The sequence below is a fragment of the Dromaius novaehollandiae genome, chromosome 4 (assembly GCF_036370855.1).
Source record: "Dromaius novaehollandiae isolate bDroNov1 chromosome 4, bDroNov1.hap1, whole genome shotgun sequence".
Taxonomy (NCBI): Eukaryota; Metazoa; Chordata; class Aves; order Casuariiformes; family Dromaiidae; genus Dromaius; species Dromaius novaehollandiae.
The window spans coordinates 11,233,825-11,253,216 of record NC_088101.1 but is presented as its reverse complement, the minus strand read 5'-3'; the positions used below and the strand labels follow the sequence as shown (position 1 = coordinate 11,253,216).

The 19,392-nt window shown below is 41.6% G+C and overlaps 2 protein-coding genes across 2 annotated transcripts in view; one reads left to right on the top strand and one right to left on the bottom strand.

Annotated features, from left to right (window-relative positions):
* Positions 1-19,392, bottom strand: part of RASSF6 (Ras association domain family member 6) — a 150,637-nt gene that overhangs the window by 115,930 nt on the left and 15,315 nt on the right. The window lies entirely within an intron of this gene.
* Positions 11,744-16,121, top strand: LOC112988280 (growth-regulated alpha protein-like). Its single transcript, XM_026108673.2, has 4 exons — positions 11,744-11,874; positions 14,020-14,146; positions 14,298-14,381; positions 15,101-16,121. The coding sequence occupies exons 1-4, from the start codon at positions 11,817-11,819 to the stop codon at positions 15,123-15,125; spliced, it is 294 nt and encodes a 97-aa protein (XP_025964458.2). The 5' UTR covers positions 11,744-11,816; the 3' UTR covers positions 15,126-16,121.

Genomic DNA, 19,392 nt, shown 5'->3' with positions numbered 1-19,392 from the left:
CTCTCCAATACATGTATACATAAATAGCCCCTCGATGGCTAGATGTCCTTTTCACACTACCCTTGCTACAGGTTTGTAGCTGCCGTGGATAACAGGGAGGTCTTTTGTCTGCACATCTATTTTGCAAATCTGACTAATATATTTGGATGACTGCGTGGGTGTGGAACATTACCAAAATCCAGTTCCACATCTGTTTGGTAGCCTCCAGCCTGATTTTCTTAGAAAATAAGGCTTATTATGTGATGAAGCTGCCTGGATGGCTCTGCATTCCTCTGTTCCCCTGACAACTTTTGAATGTGTTGGCCATTTTCAAGGTATTAGGATCAAAGATATTAATTTTCTGGAAGTTTTCTAAAAGTCTATGGGTAGCAGTAGAGATTCCCATTGTGCTTACATTAAGGAAAAGACTGCAACATAAACTGAACTCTCATAACACACTAGAGAACCTGTAGCACAGGGAGAGAGAGAAGTTATGGATGCTGTAACTGCATGACTTTCCAACACATTCTTTGGTTGGCGTATGTACCTAATTAGACATCAGGGAATCCAATCACAAACCATAAGTCCATAGAAAACCAGGTTTCATTGGTTCTGGTACTTGCTTGCTCAAAGCATCTTAATTGTCTGCTGCAATAATATTCACTCAGTGGGAGCAGGGTAAGGTCTACAATTCCCCAATGTCCAGGAAGAGCTTAGCATTACTGGGCCTTCTTTCAATATTCTAAAAGGAAAACTGTCCTATCATCCGTGTGGAGTGACAGGATGAGCTGTGCTGATTGCACATTTTCCTTATGTCACAACATGCATTTTTGTTCTCTTCGTGTCATCAGATAGAACGCCTGACACACTAACCTCATCACAGATAAATGCTTTTAAAGTTACTCCTTCTCCTTGGGCTTCGCTGATTCATACTCACTGGCATGAGTAAAGTATCTGATCTGCCTCCCTTTCTTTTCCCTACTTCCAGGAGCCACCAGTGCAAGAGAGGAACATACCTACAGCTTTTCATCATGCTAACAAGCAATGGACCAGTCAGCCTCTCCTCTCTCTCACCAGCAACTGATGACCAAGTATTACCAACTGGTAGTGTCAATCAGAAAAGGGAGTGGGATCTCCTCATATCCGGAAAAGTCTGGCCAGGAGGTTGGGCTAACCCCAGTTGAAAAATTCAGCTAATTGCCCAGAGTGATGCAGGCAGAATCCTTCGAAGAGTTCATTCCTTCAGGATGATCCCGAATTATGTATTTATTTTTCTCTTAACTTCTTTGAGAGTGTCTACGTAAAGAGTGACAGTGTGGATTACATATGAATAATTTCAGCTGTCTCCTAGCCATAGCCTTCATAAAAGATTATTTTAAAGATTGCTTTATTAGTTCCACTAAAAAGGAACGCTTTCATGATATTCTGAGCACCACTGCAAACAGCACAAGGTGTTTTTGTTTCACAGGGACAAAGACAGAGTGGATGATGCTGATCTAATGATTTTTCATCATCTCCTTTTTTCTAAAACATGTTACTGGCAGTACTGCTTTGAGTATATCCTGGTGGGGCCAGACATGGAGGGTTGGCCTAACACAGCTTAAAGAGAAGTACCCGAGCAATATTCCTGGGCAGATGAGCCATTTTTCGAGTCTTAATACATTTCACGTTTCTTCTCATTCAGTTCATATGGCAGGTATTTGCACAAGACTTTCCCAAAGCTCGAGCCTGGACCAAAGTTCAGGGCAGTTCTTGAGGACTTTGATATGTCAGAGGATTAAGACATTCTAGACCATCATAAATGTTTTTGTGAACGTCAGATGAAATGGTTAATTACACCACAGGAAAATGACTGAGCAAATAGGCTTCTTCAGCCTCAGAAGTACTGCAGATGTTACACATTTGTCAAGAAGCCACGTTTGGTCACTGAAGAACATTTCCTTTTTGGCATGGTGAAGCAATCCCAGAGCTTCTTTCTGCAGTGAGTTGCTGCTTCCCCAACACATCACTGAAATTATTTGTTACAAGCGCTCAACGCTCAGATGTCCCTTAAAAAACAGTGTACCTCAACAGCTTATCTGCTGAATTCATACTGAATCACGTTGTAATTCATGCCAAGAAAAGTCGGTGACAAATAAATGTATGTGAATGAAACTTTTCCTAGTTGAAGAATAATAAAATAAATTGCTTTGAAAACCTGTACTGGCACAGAGAAGTGGCATCAGGCCCAGGAGAACATGGGCACATTGTCTACTCAATTCTATGAGACCTGAACAGATTAAGAACCACATCCCACTAACAGCTATCCAGCTCCAGAATTTGAACATGGTTATTTTATTAAAGAGATGGAAAGTTTCCCAGTTCACAAGAAGTGCAGTTTTCCTTGAAGATGGCCTGATTAGGACCCTTAGTTTTTTTTTATGAAATCTCCCACCAGAGACAAGAAAGGCTAGGAATTAGCTTTCCAGATGTTTGAGAAGGCAAAAGAAAGCAATGTTATTTAAGAACATGCTGCTGGAGTTGACAATCTGAAACGAACAGGACAGAAGGCACATTAAGGAGATTCTCGCTGTATAGGGAGTTTGTCACTGCTCTTTTACAATTTGCACGTTTGGTGGCCAAACTACTGTAATAATTGATATCGCGATATATTTCACTTTGCTCAGCCTATTCCTGGATATAAATTCCTGTTGAAAGATTTGCTTAAGACTGAAGCAGTTATCCTAATGAAATATGCTCTGTCCATGCAGATTTCTATATGACACAAGGCACTGAGCACTCTCTAACAGAAAAATGGGCCCCTGCTGTACTATCTGTAGTGATTTCTTAGCAGCTCTGCTACTGCTGCCCGCTATGAATCACTCAAAAAAGGAGTAAAAAGCAGGTCAGCCCTTATTGTTCTTACATCTCTTGTCTATTTAAAATGGCATCCAAAGTCAGTGATGTAAAGCTGGCTTGATCTAAGTCATTGGAAGCCTTGCCATTGACGTCAATGTGATGAGGACTTCACGCAACAGGCTTATTGCCACTGAAGTCCAAGAGGGCTTTGCCTTAAATTTCAGCGGAAGAAGGACTGAGTCCAGAACCAGGCTGCTATTGAGCTGGCACTTTCCAAACCAGAAAGCCTGTTTGCACAGAACATTGCTGAAAAAGAAAAACAAACTGATACCATAGGAAAGATTTCCCCAAATAAACAAAAGCCAGTACATAATGCCGTATTTTATAAACAGTCACAAGACAGGAATGTCAGTTTAATTTTTTTTCTGCCAAATACCTGAAACACAGGAAGAAAAAAAGAATGTCAAGAAACAATTCACACAGAGACTATGCTTTTTACATTTTAAAGCTAGTCTGTGTCTTTATTATCTCTTTGCATCTGGGACACCTAGCATATCACTTCAGTTTCTATTCTTAATATTTTCATTGGAGAAACAGGACTTTCAGCATGAAAATGTCATTGTTTCCCAGGTAGAGGTTATCTCGTAAGCAGTTCCACAATAACAGGAAGGGGTGTAGCTGAGTTTTAGTGTCCTGGAGCAAGGACTACCATCCAGACTAGTGTTCAATAGTTGGTGCTTATCAATTGGGCTAGATCTCATAGTCCTTTCAGAAAGCTCCTGAGCAAAGCTGAAGGAATTGCAGACTAGCAGAAATTATCAGTTTGCTCCCTACTCTTCTGTGGACTAAACACAATGAGTGGCTGGCACTTTGAAGAGGAATGCGAAACCCCACAGTTGTAAGGTCTGCCCGTCGTGGTTAGTGAAGCACTTCTGTAACTTCCTATAGCATGGCCAAAGCAAGCAATATTCAAGCGTCCCAAGGTTTACATATCTGATGGACCTAGAGCCACCAAGATTGCCAGGCTGTAATGCACATAACCAAGGAAAGGAGCTGTACCAGAAGGCTAGGCTGAAAAACTGCATCCTCATAGTACTTGAATCTGGTCATTTGCAATACACTAGATGTTCAGCTCTGCCCCAAGGGGAATGCGAAGCTGGGCACAGGAGAACAGTGAGTTCATACCCAGCTCCAAAAGGAAAAAAGTCAGCTCACTAACTGCAATGCAGTCAAACTGGTCAGCATGCAGGGAAATACCTGGCAGCCTAATCGTGAGTATAAAGTTATAATGTTTTCTGTTCTCATCTTCCCTCTTCCTGGGAATATTTTGCAATTAGAGAAATGGTTTGTGAGTTTGCAGACAGCCCGGTAATAAAATAGTCTGTGGAGTCATCTCCTCCCACCCCAGTTAAAAGAAATGAGGTGTCTATTGCTGCCAGATTAAAGAAAAATGTTAAACTGTTAAATCTTCAAAAAGATTTTAGAGGAAAACTGTTAATCACTCTACACCGCCTGAGAAAAGAGAACAGCAATTCGAAGAAGAACTAGAGGGCTGAAATGAAACAATGTACAGACTCCAAAGACTAGGAAGAGAGGGTGAGATTGCTGTGTCACCTTTGGACTGCACCTGCTCCTCATACTCGTCCCAGGAACTTCCTGCAGAATTTGAGCCTTGACATCTTTCCTTTGAGCATGACTGGGAGCACCTACCACCATTTGCCCCCTTGCATAGTATTCAGGGCTCTTCACTTTTCAGCTAAGAACTAAATCAATAATTAAATTATTGTGCACTTGGCAGAGAACCCCATACACAAAAATTAAATGTGAACATATCCTCAGATGCACAAGACAAGTGACTTTATGCCTCAGTCTCCACTAGCATCTTGCAAGCTTAAGAACTTCAAGAGAACCTGGACTAGGGTGAATTTAATCCCCAAAATCTGGTGTCTAAAACCAGTCCACTGGATGGGCTTCCATCTCACCTAAAATCTGGTGTCTAAAACCAGTGCACTGTATGGGCTTCTATCTCTGGGTGACTGACACTGGTGGGCTCCCTGGTAAGTGGAACAGGCTATCCAGACTCCTCCATCCAGAAGCACTGGAGCAGGGACAGTGGCTGGGGAACAGAAACTGACCCCACAGCCTGTTCTGGCTGCCTCACCCCACATGTCCGTGCCCGCTCAACACTTCGGGGGGACATTAATCCTGTTGCTGCCCTAGGAGTGGGTTTGTCTGCCGCAAGGGACCGGTACATGGGCTCTGTGTCAGCGACAGTGGAGGCTGCCAGGTGCCGGGCAGTGCCGTGCCGTGCCGTGCCGACCTGGCAAGGCACAGGAAGGAGAGAGGGCGAGCAGTGGCCGCCCGAGAACGTGCAGGGAGGAGTGAAAGATGCGTGACACGTGTGAATCACGTTTCTCCTGCCCGACAGCTCCCGGCCGGGGATAAAAGCCCCGGCGGACAGCGAGGCTGCACCCACGGCTCCCGTCGCGCCTCCCCCGCCAGCGCTAGCCATGAGCCCGCACCTCTCCCTCCTCCTCCTCCTCCTGGCCGCCTGCGCCGCGCTCTGCTGGGGTAAGAGCGGGCGACCCGACCCGGCTGGGGCTGCTCCCGGCTCGACCCGACCCGCCGCGGTGGCGGCGCCCCCAGCGCCCGGCCGCTGCGGCGGGGGGTGCTGAGGGCCGGGGCCCGGGGCCCGGGGCGGGGGCGGGGGCGGGGGCGGGGGCGCCGTCGGGGCCGCGGGGCCCGGGCCGCGGAGCGGGCGCTCAGGCCGTGCCGCCCCCAGGGGCGCCGCTGGCCGGGGAGCTGCGCTGCCGCTGCGTGCACACCGTGACCGAGGTGATCCCGCCGCGGCGCCTGGCCCGCGTGGAGCTCGTCCCCGAGGGGCCGCACTGCGCCGTGCCAGAAGTCATGTAAGTGCCCCCGACCCCGTCCCCGCCCCCGCCCCCGCTGCCGCCTCGCTGCCGCCCCCTCGCTCACCCTCACCCCGCTCGCCCCCAGAGCCACGACGAAGCAGGGACAGATGATCTGCCTGAACCCCTCCGCGCCTTGGGTCCAGCTCATCATCACCAAGATCCTCAAAAGGTACCTGCCGCCGGCCGGGGCCGCGACTGCTCTCTGGGATGGGGACCCATGCCATGCGGCAGCCAGCTCTGACACAAGGACTTTGGAACACTAAGCCTAGCTATAGGCTGGATTTATAACCAGAGTCAATGCTGCTGGAATAACAAGCTGCATGCTGTCATTGGCTCCTATGGGGAATTCTGTTCAGTTACACCACAAACTGGCCCAAGAACTGGCTTCTTTGGTTGGAAAGAGAAATCCTAGGTCAGGTGGAGTATCCACATCAAACGCCCGATCAAATGTGAATCTGCCTGCCATCATAAGGGCCAGCGCAGCCTCCACCTAGTACACAAAGCCGATGCCATAATTTTGCCATCACTGTCGTCTTTTGCAGAAGACGTATCTCCTATGGGGCTTACAAAAGGTCTCAGGTATCTGGGGCATGTAAAAAGCATTAGGGAGAAGTTTTCTAGTTTGCTTTAAATGTGATGTGAATTCTATCTGTTGCAGTCCACATAAGCAGCTCTGAGAGAAGAAGAAACAACTGTAAATGAAGCAACCTGTATTTGCAAGAAGATACTGGGAAATGGATGCTGGAAGGAGATAATAGGCGAAGTCTCCACTTCTGATGAGCTTGTAGACAGCTCTTCTATGTTCAGTCCCTTTGAAGCTCTCCACTCATCCTGTATTTATTATTGCCTATTTTTATGTATGTATGTATTTATTGACTCCGCTAAAGTGATTGAATCTGTTTGATAAGAAAGCATATGCTTTGCTAGGCACCTCTCTGGGATTTTAGTGCAGTTTTCACTATTTGAGAAGTCATCCCACCTTTGTGCAAGCTCTTTCTCTCCAAATATTTTTTGCAAACAAGTTCTTATAAGTAGCATTAATATAAAAAAGAAGATAGCTCCATTGTGAGGACCACTGTGTAAATGACACCTCTGTTCAGATAGTCTGATATACAGAGGTTCGAATGGGTAGTGTTGTTATTCTCAGTGCTGTTTGGCACTTTGCATTTTAGTACGCATTCAAGATTACACCAAAAGAACAACTGATTAAAGCAAGCATAGTACTGTGCTATCATGCTAAATGTGTTGCCTCAGGTCCATAAATGAGCCTTGGGCTCAGAATGCTTTGCTAAGTCTTTTTTTCTTTTTCCCTATAGCTTACTAACCTTTATCATACAATGCCTAGGATCTTGTTGCACACAATACTGTACAATGAAATCACAGAAAGTTTGCTCCCAAAGTCTCAGTCTATTCTCTACTTACCAGTTTAGGAATTTCCATGAAATTGTGGGGTTGTATGGCTGCTTAGTATGCTTAAGATGTTTTTGTTTCTAATAAGATATTTTTTTAGTTAAATGAGTTATTCATTTTTTGTTATTTATACACGAGATGTAAAAGAGCAGTAATGTTCTTAAGAGGCTTAGATATTTTATGTCTTACCTGTATGACATACTGTCATAATTCATGTAGAATAAGTTATTTTCCTTATTCTGCTTTAAATATATTTATTTTAAAAGGTGGACTTATGTAATGATAATGTAATGAAATCTAACGCAATAAAAATATTTACTTGTTGAAAAATATACTGTGTTTTTCAGTTAATTTCATGTTGTAAGGGGCAGGTGTGTCTGTGTAAGTCTGGCTGTCCAAGAGGCAGGGAAGCAGCAACCTGTGTGTCGGTGCAGGGATTTTCAGGCACAGGTGTAGTCCAGTTTTCTGTGAAGTGCTGGGACACTTTGTACTGAACAAACATGCTTTCAGATGCAGAGGTCCATTATTTAATTCCTTCATTTGCAGTTGCCTTTGTGAAGAGATACTACCATAGGATGGATGTACTGAATCAAAGTAAAACCTCAGAAATTGCAGGAACTTTTATGCTCGTTTAACTTTAATTGGAGCCATGCTTAAAGACAAATATGTTTTGCTGAGTGGGAAGGAGCAAGAGCCTCTGCTGTAGTAGGAAACCATGACATCTTCCAAGTGAAAACCGTCAATACGTTTCCACAAAAAACTTGTTCCAGTTCCAGCTGTAACAAGGAGTCCAGACACTGTTTAAAGCATACATTCTGTGTCCCTCTTATTTTTTATGTGTTGTTGGAGGTTTTTTATACAAACAATTTTAGTTCAACCAATAGGTACATCATACTTATTTAGTGATAGCAAACTCAATTGCTGTTCGCTCATGGAATTTCAAGAGGACATTATATGAAGATATAACCATATCCAGGCCTTGCTGACAATAGGAGTTACATAGTGTTCTGCTATGACAATTGAAGAAAGATGGCTCATCTAGAACTACGTATCTTCTTAATACAGTCTAGGTTTTGTTTGTGAGAATTCACAGAAAAGCAAATTCTTGTGAAAAAGTATTCTCCTTGTTCCTTATTTCTTCCTCTTTACCTGGAAAGTCAGATTATCTTGTGGCACCAGATGTTATGTTTTCCAGGTGTGGACATAGAAAAAATTATGAATTCTGAAAACTTCTTGAAGTGGTATAAAATAGCTTTTCCCTCTGCAATGCCACAATTTTAAAGTCCAATATTTAGGCCGTTACAGTTAGGAGAAAGTGTTACATCACTCAGAAAAGGAGAAATCCTTTCTTTTTTTAAGGATAGCATATTCTAACTATTGGTCTTGATGGGAAAAAGCCTTACTACATTCAAAACCTGTCCCAGGGACAAAAATTTATTTTGTCTGACTTATCCATCAGATGAGTGCAGCTGGTTAGAGTGTGACAGGGCTAAGAAGATGTTCTGCATCCGAGAAGAATACTGAATCCAATTCATCCATGTTTGCAAGAATTATAGAGATAGGAAGTCAGGGAAGAAGGTAAGCTGGACAAAGATACATGTCAAAAACAAATCAACAGAGAATCGGGGCGGGGGAACTCACGTATACGTATATAAAGAAATGAATAAAATTTCCAAGTGTGAATTTTACAATACAACAGCTATATATACTTATACACACATATGCATATATGCACACACACGTCTACCCAGATAAACTACATATTAAGAAATCACAAAATGACTGGAATTACAGACCTTCTACTATATAACTGGCAATTCCATTTGGTTATAACTTGAATTACCTAGAAGTTGAAGGCTTTTCATGAAATGACTTGCGTTACTGGCACAGTCATATGGTGAATCCTGGCTGTAAGGAAAATAAGTAGCATCCAAATGACCGTGATACTGTTTGGCAGACAAAAATATTCATAGAGTTTCCCCACTCAGTGCTCAGTTCCTCTCAGACAGCCAAGGCTGGAGCTGTTATTTGCTGTTTTCCCCAAGAATATTTTCCATCTCAAAATTTATGCTAGTAGACTGTCTCCTTTTTCCATTTTTTCTTTTTTTCTTAGACTATTTTTCCATTTTTGTTAGAGAACAAAAGAGAAATTTTGCTCTTCTTCCTCTCTGTGGGAGTCCTGTTTGCTGTGCATTTAGGTCCCTGTGTCATTTGGCACCTCAGTCAGAGGTATCCCTTCAACAATTCAAGGAGGTCATCTTCAATCCCAGGCATCTGCAACACTTCTGGGTACCAAAGCTCTGCGACTATTCACTTTGCAAAAACCCTAAAATTTTCCACGGTTCCAAGAAATAGCCTCAGTTGTGAAAATAAGCTTAGATCTGTAGACTGACATGCATTACTGTATGGTTTTGAAAACAAACGAATTTCTAAATACATATTGTTGAAAAATGTTTTTACTCATAATTTTGACTTAATAGCTCAAAATACTGGTAATTAGGCACTTCATAACATCTTTATCTATTGTTTTCAGTCATTTTCTAAAATTGCCATTTTAGTCATTTCATGAAATTAACAATTTCACAATATGCCAATATACACATACACACAAAACCACACACATCTGTTCATTTTGTGAGCTATCACTCTCTTGCATAATGATGCAAAGTGTTTCTATATTGACTAGATAGAATTGAGTGCCTCAGTTTCAGGAATCCTTTCTGAATACAATATTTGAGGCATATCAAAATCACCAGCAATTCTTTTTAACAGAAAGTAGGACTGGACTCAGATTGAAAGCAGCACGTAGTAAATGTGCCTGGTCATATACCAGGAGATGATACCCAGCCATGTGGCAAATGCATGCTTTTCTTCTCCGGAGAGACATCAAGAAAGCATTGGGAAGAAGAGATCTGAAAGAAGAGATGTGTTCAAAAGGGTTAAATGCAAAAGCATAATAAGAGACATTCTTTTTGCACTGAATTCCACTTGACATAAGCACAAGCAATCTTTTAAATGTCCACTTTGACCAGAAATCCAAAGGGACTTGCAAGAAGGAATTAAATCATCCTTGACTAAGAAGAACACAGCAACACCAAGGAGGGCTAAGGGCATAGAACGGTTCATGGGAAGATGGTGGCTGTTCTCAGCATTTCCACAGCTTTTTTTTTTTTTTTGTGTGTGTGTGTGTGTGATTGCACAAGCAGCTCAAATCCTCATTAACCAAATCCTGATCCAAGCGTTATTAGGTCTCACTGAAATGAATGGCAGCTGATTTCTTTACTGCCTGAAATGATAAAGTTAAGCATAGGTATAAGTGTTTTCTAACAGTGCCTCATATTCAGAGCTGTTGAAAACCTTCTTAAAATCATCATTTTTATTATTGTTTTTCTTATACAATATGAGTAAGTGCAAGAAGTCAAGAACTGTTCTCTGGACCTCAGAGCACGTGGCATGGCATGGCTCATGGCCATAGAGCTAAACTTGCTTTTTCCACACAACAGTGTATCTGCATCCACGCTACCTATTTGTAAGAGTCCCTGACCCATGCTGTCCCCTGAAGGTGCTGGGCATTATATGGGACGGTGGTACTTGGCATGGGCCAGAACTGTGCCAGGGAGCATGCTAATAATTGAACAGTCTGGATGATCTCTTGATGTTGCTCAAGTTCCATATTTAAGCCTTATTTAGTCTACTAATGTAAAAGGAACCCTATTGTCTCTTGCCTTACATATGGTTCCAAGTTCTCCAGACAGAAATGGTTCATTCTCTGTTGGATCAGCATCTAACTGCAAGGTGGTCCTGACCTCTGAATACTCCCCTGATCACATGAAGGCTTACCTAGACACACTGACAGAAGACCCACAGGACTGAACTCCTAACATAGACTTAACTATATGCAAGACATCACTGAGTATCATGATCTTAATGTGATAATCCTCTTACTTCCTTATCCTATCCAATTAATGCCTTTTATTTTCAATTAATTGCAATTTAATTAGTTAGATTTCCACTAATTTTCTACTACTAGGTTGATTCTGCTTTGTATTTCAGCACTCAGAGAGAACAAAGCAAGTAGTGAGCTAGAAACGATGACAAGAAGTGAAGCTTAGTATCTCTCTCACTGTCCTGCTTTAGCATGTTTGAAAAGCTTGGATTTTAGATACTTAAACATCTTATGCATTTCTTCGTTATTCTCTTCCAATTCATCTGTCCCACTTCAGCCAGGGAATCGGAATCTCTTCTCACACCAGCTTTGCCTAAGCGTAATTCCACTGATTTCACTGTGCTCACTTCTGAATTACACTGCTGAAGGGTGAGTAAAAGAGAACAGGGCACATGATGCTCAACTCTATAAACAAAACAGCTGAGCAAAAAGCTCATTCTCTCTTAGTGTTTCACTGTTTTCTTGGAATTAAGAAAAAGTCACAGCGAGCACAGTGGCCCCAACATACTGCCAGGTTACAGGTGTGTTAGCATGGTCTGTTTCATCTCAGATTTTCCCAGTATTTTTTTTTTGGTTGTGCAAAAAGGCAGGAGCGAGAAGTAATTCTATCTGCATGTGTACGTGTTTGAGAAGCAAATCTCAGAGTATAACAGTGTCAGCAGTCCCACGTGGGTCTGGAGACATAGCTGAGTTTGTTTTCAGTTCACTATAGGAAGGCACAGAGAGCAGTCATGGATAGCAAGATTGTAATCTCTCTCCTGATTCTCGCTTTTATGGGCTTCTTTCCTGGTAAGAAAATTTGATTTATTTTCCTTCATATTTCAATTTGCATGCAATATGGTCAAACTAAACAGAAGGTTTTCAAGGTGTGTAGGACTTCCATACTCACACTATCTTTGAGATAGCAGGTTAAGGAAAACATATCCACAGACTGTAGGAGTGGGCCTATTTCTTGTCTCCTATTGTTCTTCTGCTAGTGGAGATTCACTGACATTGGTAAACTTGTCCCTTAAATAACTCTGATCAAAATGAGATTAGAAGCAGGGCCTGAAAAAGGATAGCCTGCAATAACTATGGCATGTTGCATCACTACCACTTTTCAGAGGGCTTTTGTGATAATAGCCCCTGCAGATGAAAGCTTGGATATTTAGTTCAGTTTTGAGTTAATCTGCTTCTACTCAACATCCATCTGTTAGAGCTCTTTTCTGAGAAGCATCAGGATAAACAAAACCAAAGTCTGCTGGGAAAGCCCCAGAAGAATCTTGTGGGCAGAAAGTATGCCAAGTTTAAGGGTCTGTAATGCTTCCAAGCTTCTGCATCATGTGGATGTATGCTCCAGCTACATCCTAGCTTTATGTTGGGATGACACACACGTGCAGTCTTTCCTGGAACAGAATAGAGCTGGGATATGCTACGGCCAATCTCAAAACTGGAAAACTGGACACAGGACACTGTTTCATACACCCCTGCAGTGAAAGGCTGGCACATCCTTTGGGAATCTTATTCTCCTCTATAGAGTCTGCAGAAGGGATATTCTAAAGTTTAGATAGGGCCATGCTGCTATACTGTGATGCTCTGTGCTTTGCAGTGCTTGACTTTCAAGTGTATTTATTTCTGCTTTCTGTCAGGTAGGGAGGTAGGTGTTGCTCAGCCAAAAGAACCATCAGCAGTTTTAGCTGGACAGAAAATGAATAAAGACGGGAAACAGGTGGATGATCACATCAAGGTATAAAAGCTAGTACAGGGTGAGGTAAAAGGGTTTGCTTTACTTGTCTGATCCATATTGCACTTTTCCAAAGCCTGTCATCTAAAGAGAGTAAATGTTGGACATGGCCCAGAGTCCTGGGCTGTGCAGTAGCAGTTTGGCATTAAGGGATGAAAAGACTACCCACAGTAATACAGGACTGATGAACAGACTGGGATTTCAGCTCCTGGGGTTTTACTCATTTTAATAAGACCCTCTGCATCTCCTGCATCCAGCTATCTGGATCTTATCTTTGCTGCTTGTTGATGCTGCCTTAAACAGTAGTGAATGTCTCCTTTCACATATATTCCATAGTTCAAATATTGGGAAATTCAAGTTGAAGATGCAGCTTGTCTTTGTAGGAACAATAGAGAAATGTTGTGATCATACATTTTAACCTGTGATATACTGACTTGAAACCAGAAAGATATCCCAGTGTCTGTAGTGGGTGGAGCTGGGAAAGCCCCGGCCTTCATGGTTTGTAATCTTAGGTAACTTACTTCACCTCTCTGCTCAGTCTCTTAAAACTAAGATAAAACTTTTTTGCCTCACTAAGGAAATCTGGGTCTGGAAGGTCTGTCAGGCAACAGCAAATCCAGTTCTTGGTCTTGCGTGTTGTACAATATGTGGCATAATCTGATCAAACTCCATCCCAAAGCTTGTTAGGTTTCTTGCTCCTTGTACTTACACAGACTGGCTTCTTCAGAGGCCCCCACACCTTTCCTAGCATCTTGATCAAGCTCCTAAGCTGAATGTATTCATGGCTCTTTTACACCAAGCACCAGTGTGGACTTTTAGCCAAAACAGATTTCACCTCTAGGCTGTATTCATGTAGAGGTGTTGTCTGGCTCTTCAGCTAGCTTTTTCTTCCTCTCATAAGATAGGTCTCCCACACCTCTGATAATTCCAGTACTCTTTCATTGCACTTCATGTTGTGGGATGCTCAGATAATTGTGGTTGTAACTGCAGCCTAAAATTATTAAGTGCAAAACAAACAAACAAAATTTGCAGATCTCAGATACACCATTCTCCCTCAGTGAAGGTACTACCTCAAACCCATAAATAGTTAGCAATTGATTTACACAGTGAAGCATCAACTTTTTTTCCCTTCTGCATTCTTTACTCAATTTTTTTACTGTTAGTTTGGTTGAGTTCTAGACATGATGAGTTTCCCTCTCCTTTCCTCACAGAGATGATGCTGGCAGCAGAGCTGCGGTGTCACTGCATCCAGACTGCCAAAGGATTAATGTTGCCAAAGCACCTGGCCAACGTAGAAATCATTCCTAAGGGCCCACACTGCCACACAGTGGAAATCATGTAAGTAAAGCCAGCAGGCAATAGAAGGTGTGTCTTGTGAATGCTGAAAAGTTGGCAGACGTTGAGCATAAAACCCTCTGCCTGTCGGCATTCTCCTCTGACCTCCTCAGCTACCAATGTTAATTAGAGTGAAACGTTCATTCCATTGCAGAGCAACACTGAAGAGCAGCCAGCAGATCTGTTTAGATCCCCAGGCCAAATGGGTGAAGATGATAATTAACAAGATTCTACACAGGTATCTGTCAGAATTATCCAGTAACTGGAACTGTTCCACCTAAGGTCATATTTTCTCAGATTTTCAAAGAGCATTCCAAGTATTCCCTCTAGTATAAACATCAATGCATGTGTGATCTTCAGTGCTCTTTCTCTGAAAGCCATTTGAGTAATGAAAGGCTAGGAATACAGAAGGAGCAGAGTTAGCTGGTCTTTGGACAAGGCAGAAGCAAGGATTATCTCATATATCCCTGTAATTTAAAATGAACAACCAGACAAACTGTTATGTGTCACACATTTCAAATGAGTATATTGATCCAGGGTTCCTCAGGATAGTGTTCTGCTCTGTAAGAGAGTCAAGGGCAACATTTGGGCTTTGGGGAGGAAGAGTTCTAAAAGCAGTGCAAAAGGATTGCCCAGAACTGCCCCACGCTGACTGGTCTGCCCCAGAGACAGAAAGTAGAAAGATCAGTAGAACAAGCTTCTCTTGTGTCTATGGATGGATGCATCTCCTTGGAGATGAATTACACACCATACCTATCTGTGCAAGCTTATTTTAGAATACTTCTGAGTGACTTCCCATCAGTGCAAATAAAACAAACATTCAGCCAAAAAGGATCAAAAAAGTAAAAACTTTTTTTCCACTAAAAGAGAGTCTGATTTTTGTCCTGTTTTATATGTTCATAAATTAATCTCACTGTATCGTGCCTGCGGTAATTCATTACAATATCTGCATTACAGCTCTCCCAACAAACGGCATCAGTAAAGAAAACAGAGGCATCTCTGCGAACAAGCCAAAGCTGCATCGAAATACTATTAGCCTTTAAGTGTCTCCAAGGTCAGGGTATTCATAGTTCTACTCTTACTTTTTCTATTCTCACTCCTCTCCATGCACAGATCATTAGTTTGTGAAAGGAAAATGTTGAACTCAATAGCCTGTCACAACACTAGAAAACTCTGGCATTTTATGGCAAAATTTTACACTGTGCTTTGACTGCAGAGGCATTTAGAGCAATATCCTATGCAAACGCAAGCCTTAGCCCGGTCAGTGGGAAACACCTGCACAGGTTTAGCAACACCAGGGATTTGGTCTTCACTGAACTGTGGCTATACCAAATCATCTGCGAGTTTCATTCTACAGGGTTATGAAGTAGAGCTCTGTCTAGTTTAAGAGGGCATAGTTTTCAAAGAAAAGAAATATTAACCAAAGGAGATTCTTATTGAAAGTAAAAAAAAGGGGGGGGGGAGGGGTGAGAAGGAAAGGAGTTCTCCAACTTGCTTAGAGACATCATGTTCAATGAAGTGAAACAAATGCAGGATTTCACTGTTTAAAAACTGGGATTTTTTGGTCTTATGTATATTAAATAGATCACTAACTTTAAAGCAGTAGAGTTGTAGTAATTCTGGTTTTGTCACCAAACATGTCTGTTATTATACTATAGACTCTATAGTATTATATATAATACTCTCTCTATAATATATACTCTCTCTCTAATACATATGCTATATTGTATATAATACTCTATATAATACTGTAGACTCTTTTATATAGAAGTTTTTTAGTAGCCATCAATTCAACTTTTCAGAAATAAAATGGAAAGAAAATGTGTAGGAAATCTCTCTAACATTTCAAGCAGGATGAAACGTGTTCAGGGTTTTGCCACCTGCATACTATTGTGAGGGTTCATTCATAGTGTACCAGGGGCTGAAAAGCAAACAAAAATGTACAATAAATACAATTCTCTATGACTCTATGCAATATTCTGAATTGCTATGTCTGTTTTTTACATGGAAATAACCTAGATTTTAAATTCACTTTCAGTAATACAAATATTTTACTAAAATATACTTGCCATTTAAATAACGTATTTGAATACTATCTTCTTTTCAAAATTAAAAATGCCCTTTCTCCATCTGATCACAGACACATTTTTGGTTCTTATGTATGCAAAACATCCTGACATAATTGTTGAAAACTAACATTGTAGGTCTCCAGACAAATTTGAGAGATGACTTCTCAGCTGTGTAGCATGGTAGGCTATTTAAGGACTGCCTGACTACTTAGCAAATGAAAAAAGAAAACAGAACAAAAAACAGATTTGCCATTAGGCTCGTATGTTTACAGATAATTGAAAAAGTGTTTCCTGCAAGAAGATTTTTCTTCCAAATATTTTGAAAAAGATGCTGAGTTTCCACTCCAGTATTTGGATCAAAGCAATATTTAATTCAGATTTAACTAACTTAAATAAGGCAGGTGTTTCTGCTTAGTTTACATTGCCAACAGTATATGTTGGTATTGGGAGCACGTATTCATATTGCAGGAGGAGGTGCTAATGAAAAATGTCTGAGAAGCGTAGTTTTGTGCGACTCTGTATGCTATATCCAAAACTGCAGTTTTGGATTCTAACTCTTGTCTCTGCAGACAGCCAGTGACAGTGCTGACACAGAAGATTAACACAATATAATTATGATGCAGAGAAAAAGCAACTGAATCTCCTTCCAAACCCCCTAGGAAACAAAAACACATCTAATACCCAAATGTCACTGCCCCTCTCTGGGGCATCATCTTAAAAAGATTTAAGTACCCTGCCCTTACATCAGCTGTTAGAAAGAATCTTGTAGCAACATTGCTCCTTGGATACTTAGAAAAGCTCTTCTAATTTCTAATCTACCTTTGACCAGAATTAAATAAAAATCTCTTGATGTTTTTCTTCTGTAAACCCTCTGCATAAATGGTTCTTTCTTTCCCTCCCCAGTAATACATCTGTAAAAAGCCCCCCACAGCCCTCCTCAACAAATTCCTCTTATCTCTTTGCAGAATATAAATACTTCAATCTCCTAATCACCTTCAGAGTTTTTCTCTGCACATACTTCGATTTAAGCTAATCTTTCTTGAACATGAGTAATGATCGTCGAGATAAAACATTGATCTTGTCACAAAACGATGATGCCTAATTGCAAAAATATAGATTGCTGTGAGTGTTTGCAAGGCAGTTTAACTGCACTGTAGATGGCCATCCAGACATAACAGACAATTTTTTTTCTCAAGTAACCTGCCTTACAAAGATTACTCATGTGAAAGAAAAATAGACTTATTGTTACGATGCAGGACAGAATGTGTGCACAGAATGGCAATATTCCTTCAAGATGTGGCTTAACTCTCAGTGAACCAACTGCTGGACTCTGTGTTGGTAAATGAAACATACCAAGTCTGGGTCACTTCACAGCAGAGAAATTATTACATGGCAAACCTTGCTGTCTTTTGGCATCTGTGACAAAAATGTTGCACTCCCATCTAAAAGTGACACAGATAGAGCCACATTTTTAGCATGCCAAGGGATATGAGAATTGAGGGACAAACATATCGCTCCTTTGAGTGTACCTTCCAACGCACTGGCATTATTCAACAGAAGGAGAAAGCTCCTCATAGGCAGATCTGCTAAAACAGGTTAAATAGATCTAATCATATTTACTATGCCTAATCTGAGCTCACTTAAGTTTCATTTATGAAAAAAATCCATTCCCATATGGCTATTTTTGGTACTGGCAGCCATCTTGAGCTCTTTGTCCTTGATAACAGAGCAAGTGAGCTAAAAAGGTGTCTGTTCTCCCTCAGTATCAAGGAAATCAATCAGCAATTTTATTTCCTGTTAGGGAAGCCTCTGCAACGAAGTTACAAAACTATGTTCCTAGCAGTATTTTGCAATCTTCACAGCAATAATAGCCTTTTGATGACCACTTCTATAAAAATGAGGGAAATCTAAATCACAAAAATATGCCATCATAAAAAAAGAGAGTGTGCGAAAAAAAACAGCAGTGACTTTGTATATTGAGATTTCCACTGTGTTACTGAAGTTCTCTGCTGCGGGTGGATGCATATTGCAGTGCTCTGATAGAGTATGTTGGAAGAAGAACATAAGTAATTGAAGTGTTAAGACCTAAGAAGGGTATTTCTCCAATAGGATGAGCAGCTGTCACATGGATCAAGCCTAAAGCCTCCATTAAGCCTAAACCTTACCACTTCCAGATAGCACAGAGGAAAAAGCTTGCAATCCTAGGCAGTCATTTTGCTGCAGTGTCCACTAAAGCTGTTACCTTTAGTAAAATGTATCATCAGCTAGTAATACAATGTTCAATGCACTTTACACTGCTGTGTACAACTATTTCAGGGTTCAGATGGGTCTGTGTGTTACAGATCAGCAACTGTGAAATGGCATTTCTGCTGTCAGCTGGCTTGAGCAAAATTGAATCACCTTACTGAACTTCCTCATGGGTCAGTGGACCCTTCTAGAGGGGAATTGTAAAAATTTTCTTTATGAAGATTATCTGTTTTCTATCCAGAAAACTTAGATGAGATTTGGAATAAGGTGGTAGTGCCATATCACACGGTAAACAGGGTAACAGGGCAGGCCTGGGTGGAATAGCTAAACCAGCTAAAGACCCAGGCTGCATTCTATAAAATCTAGACTGTTCCTGTTAAACTGATCTTCAGGTCGACTGTCTCCTTCCCTACCACGAACTGGAATAGAAAAGAAGGCCCATTCACTAACCCAGGTGCAAACCTCTAATTACCAAGTGGATGTTAAAATACATTCCTGTGCAAATGTCTCGGTCACTTCTAAGGTGAAAGTAAAACCCCCGAAGGACCACATCTTCAGCTTTCACTAAGTGGCACCAGAGATTTAGTGGCTCAAAAGATACTTAAAACAGCCTCAAAAAAAAAAAAAGGTGAATAGTCAAGGCTAACCTTAAACATAAAGCAGTATTTGTTTGGAAGAAGTGTACTGGGGACACTAAGAAGGCCATGGGTCTGCTGCTAGGATCCTGGAAAGTCAGGCTAGCTGCTGAAGGAGAAATCAGAGTGCAAGCAACTGTGAAAACTCCTGGAGAGAGAGGACTTCCCATCCTCTGTGATCAGCTTAGGACAGCAAGCTTCATGCCAGGGTTCTTCCACAACTCTTTCTCTGCCCACAACAGTACCTTTCCTTCCCCCCTAGCAAGACTCTCCTGGTCCAATTCCAGTCCAGGCTCCT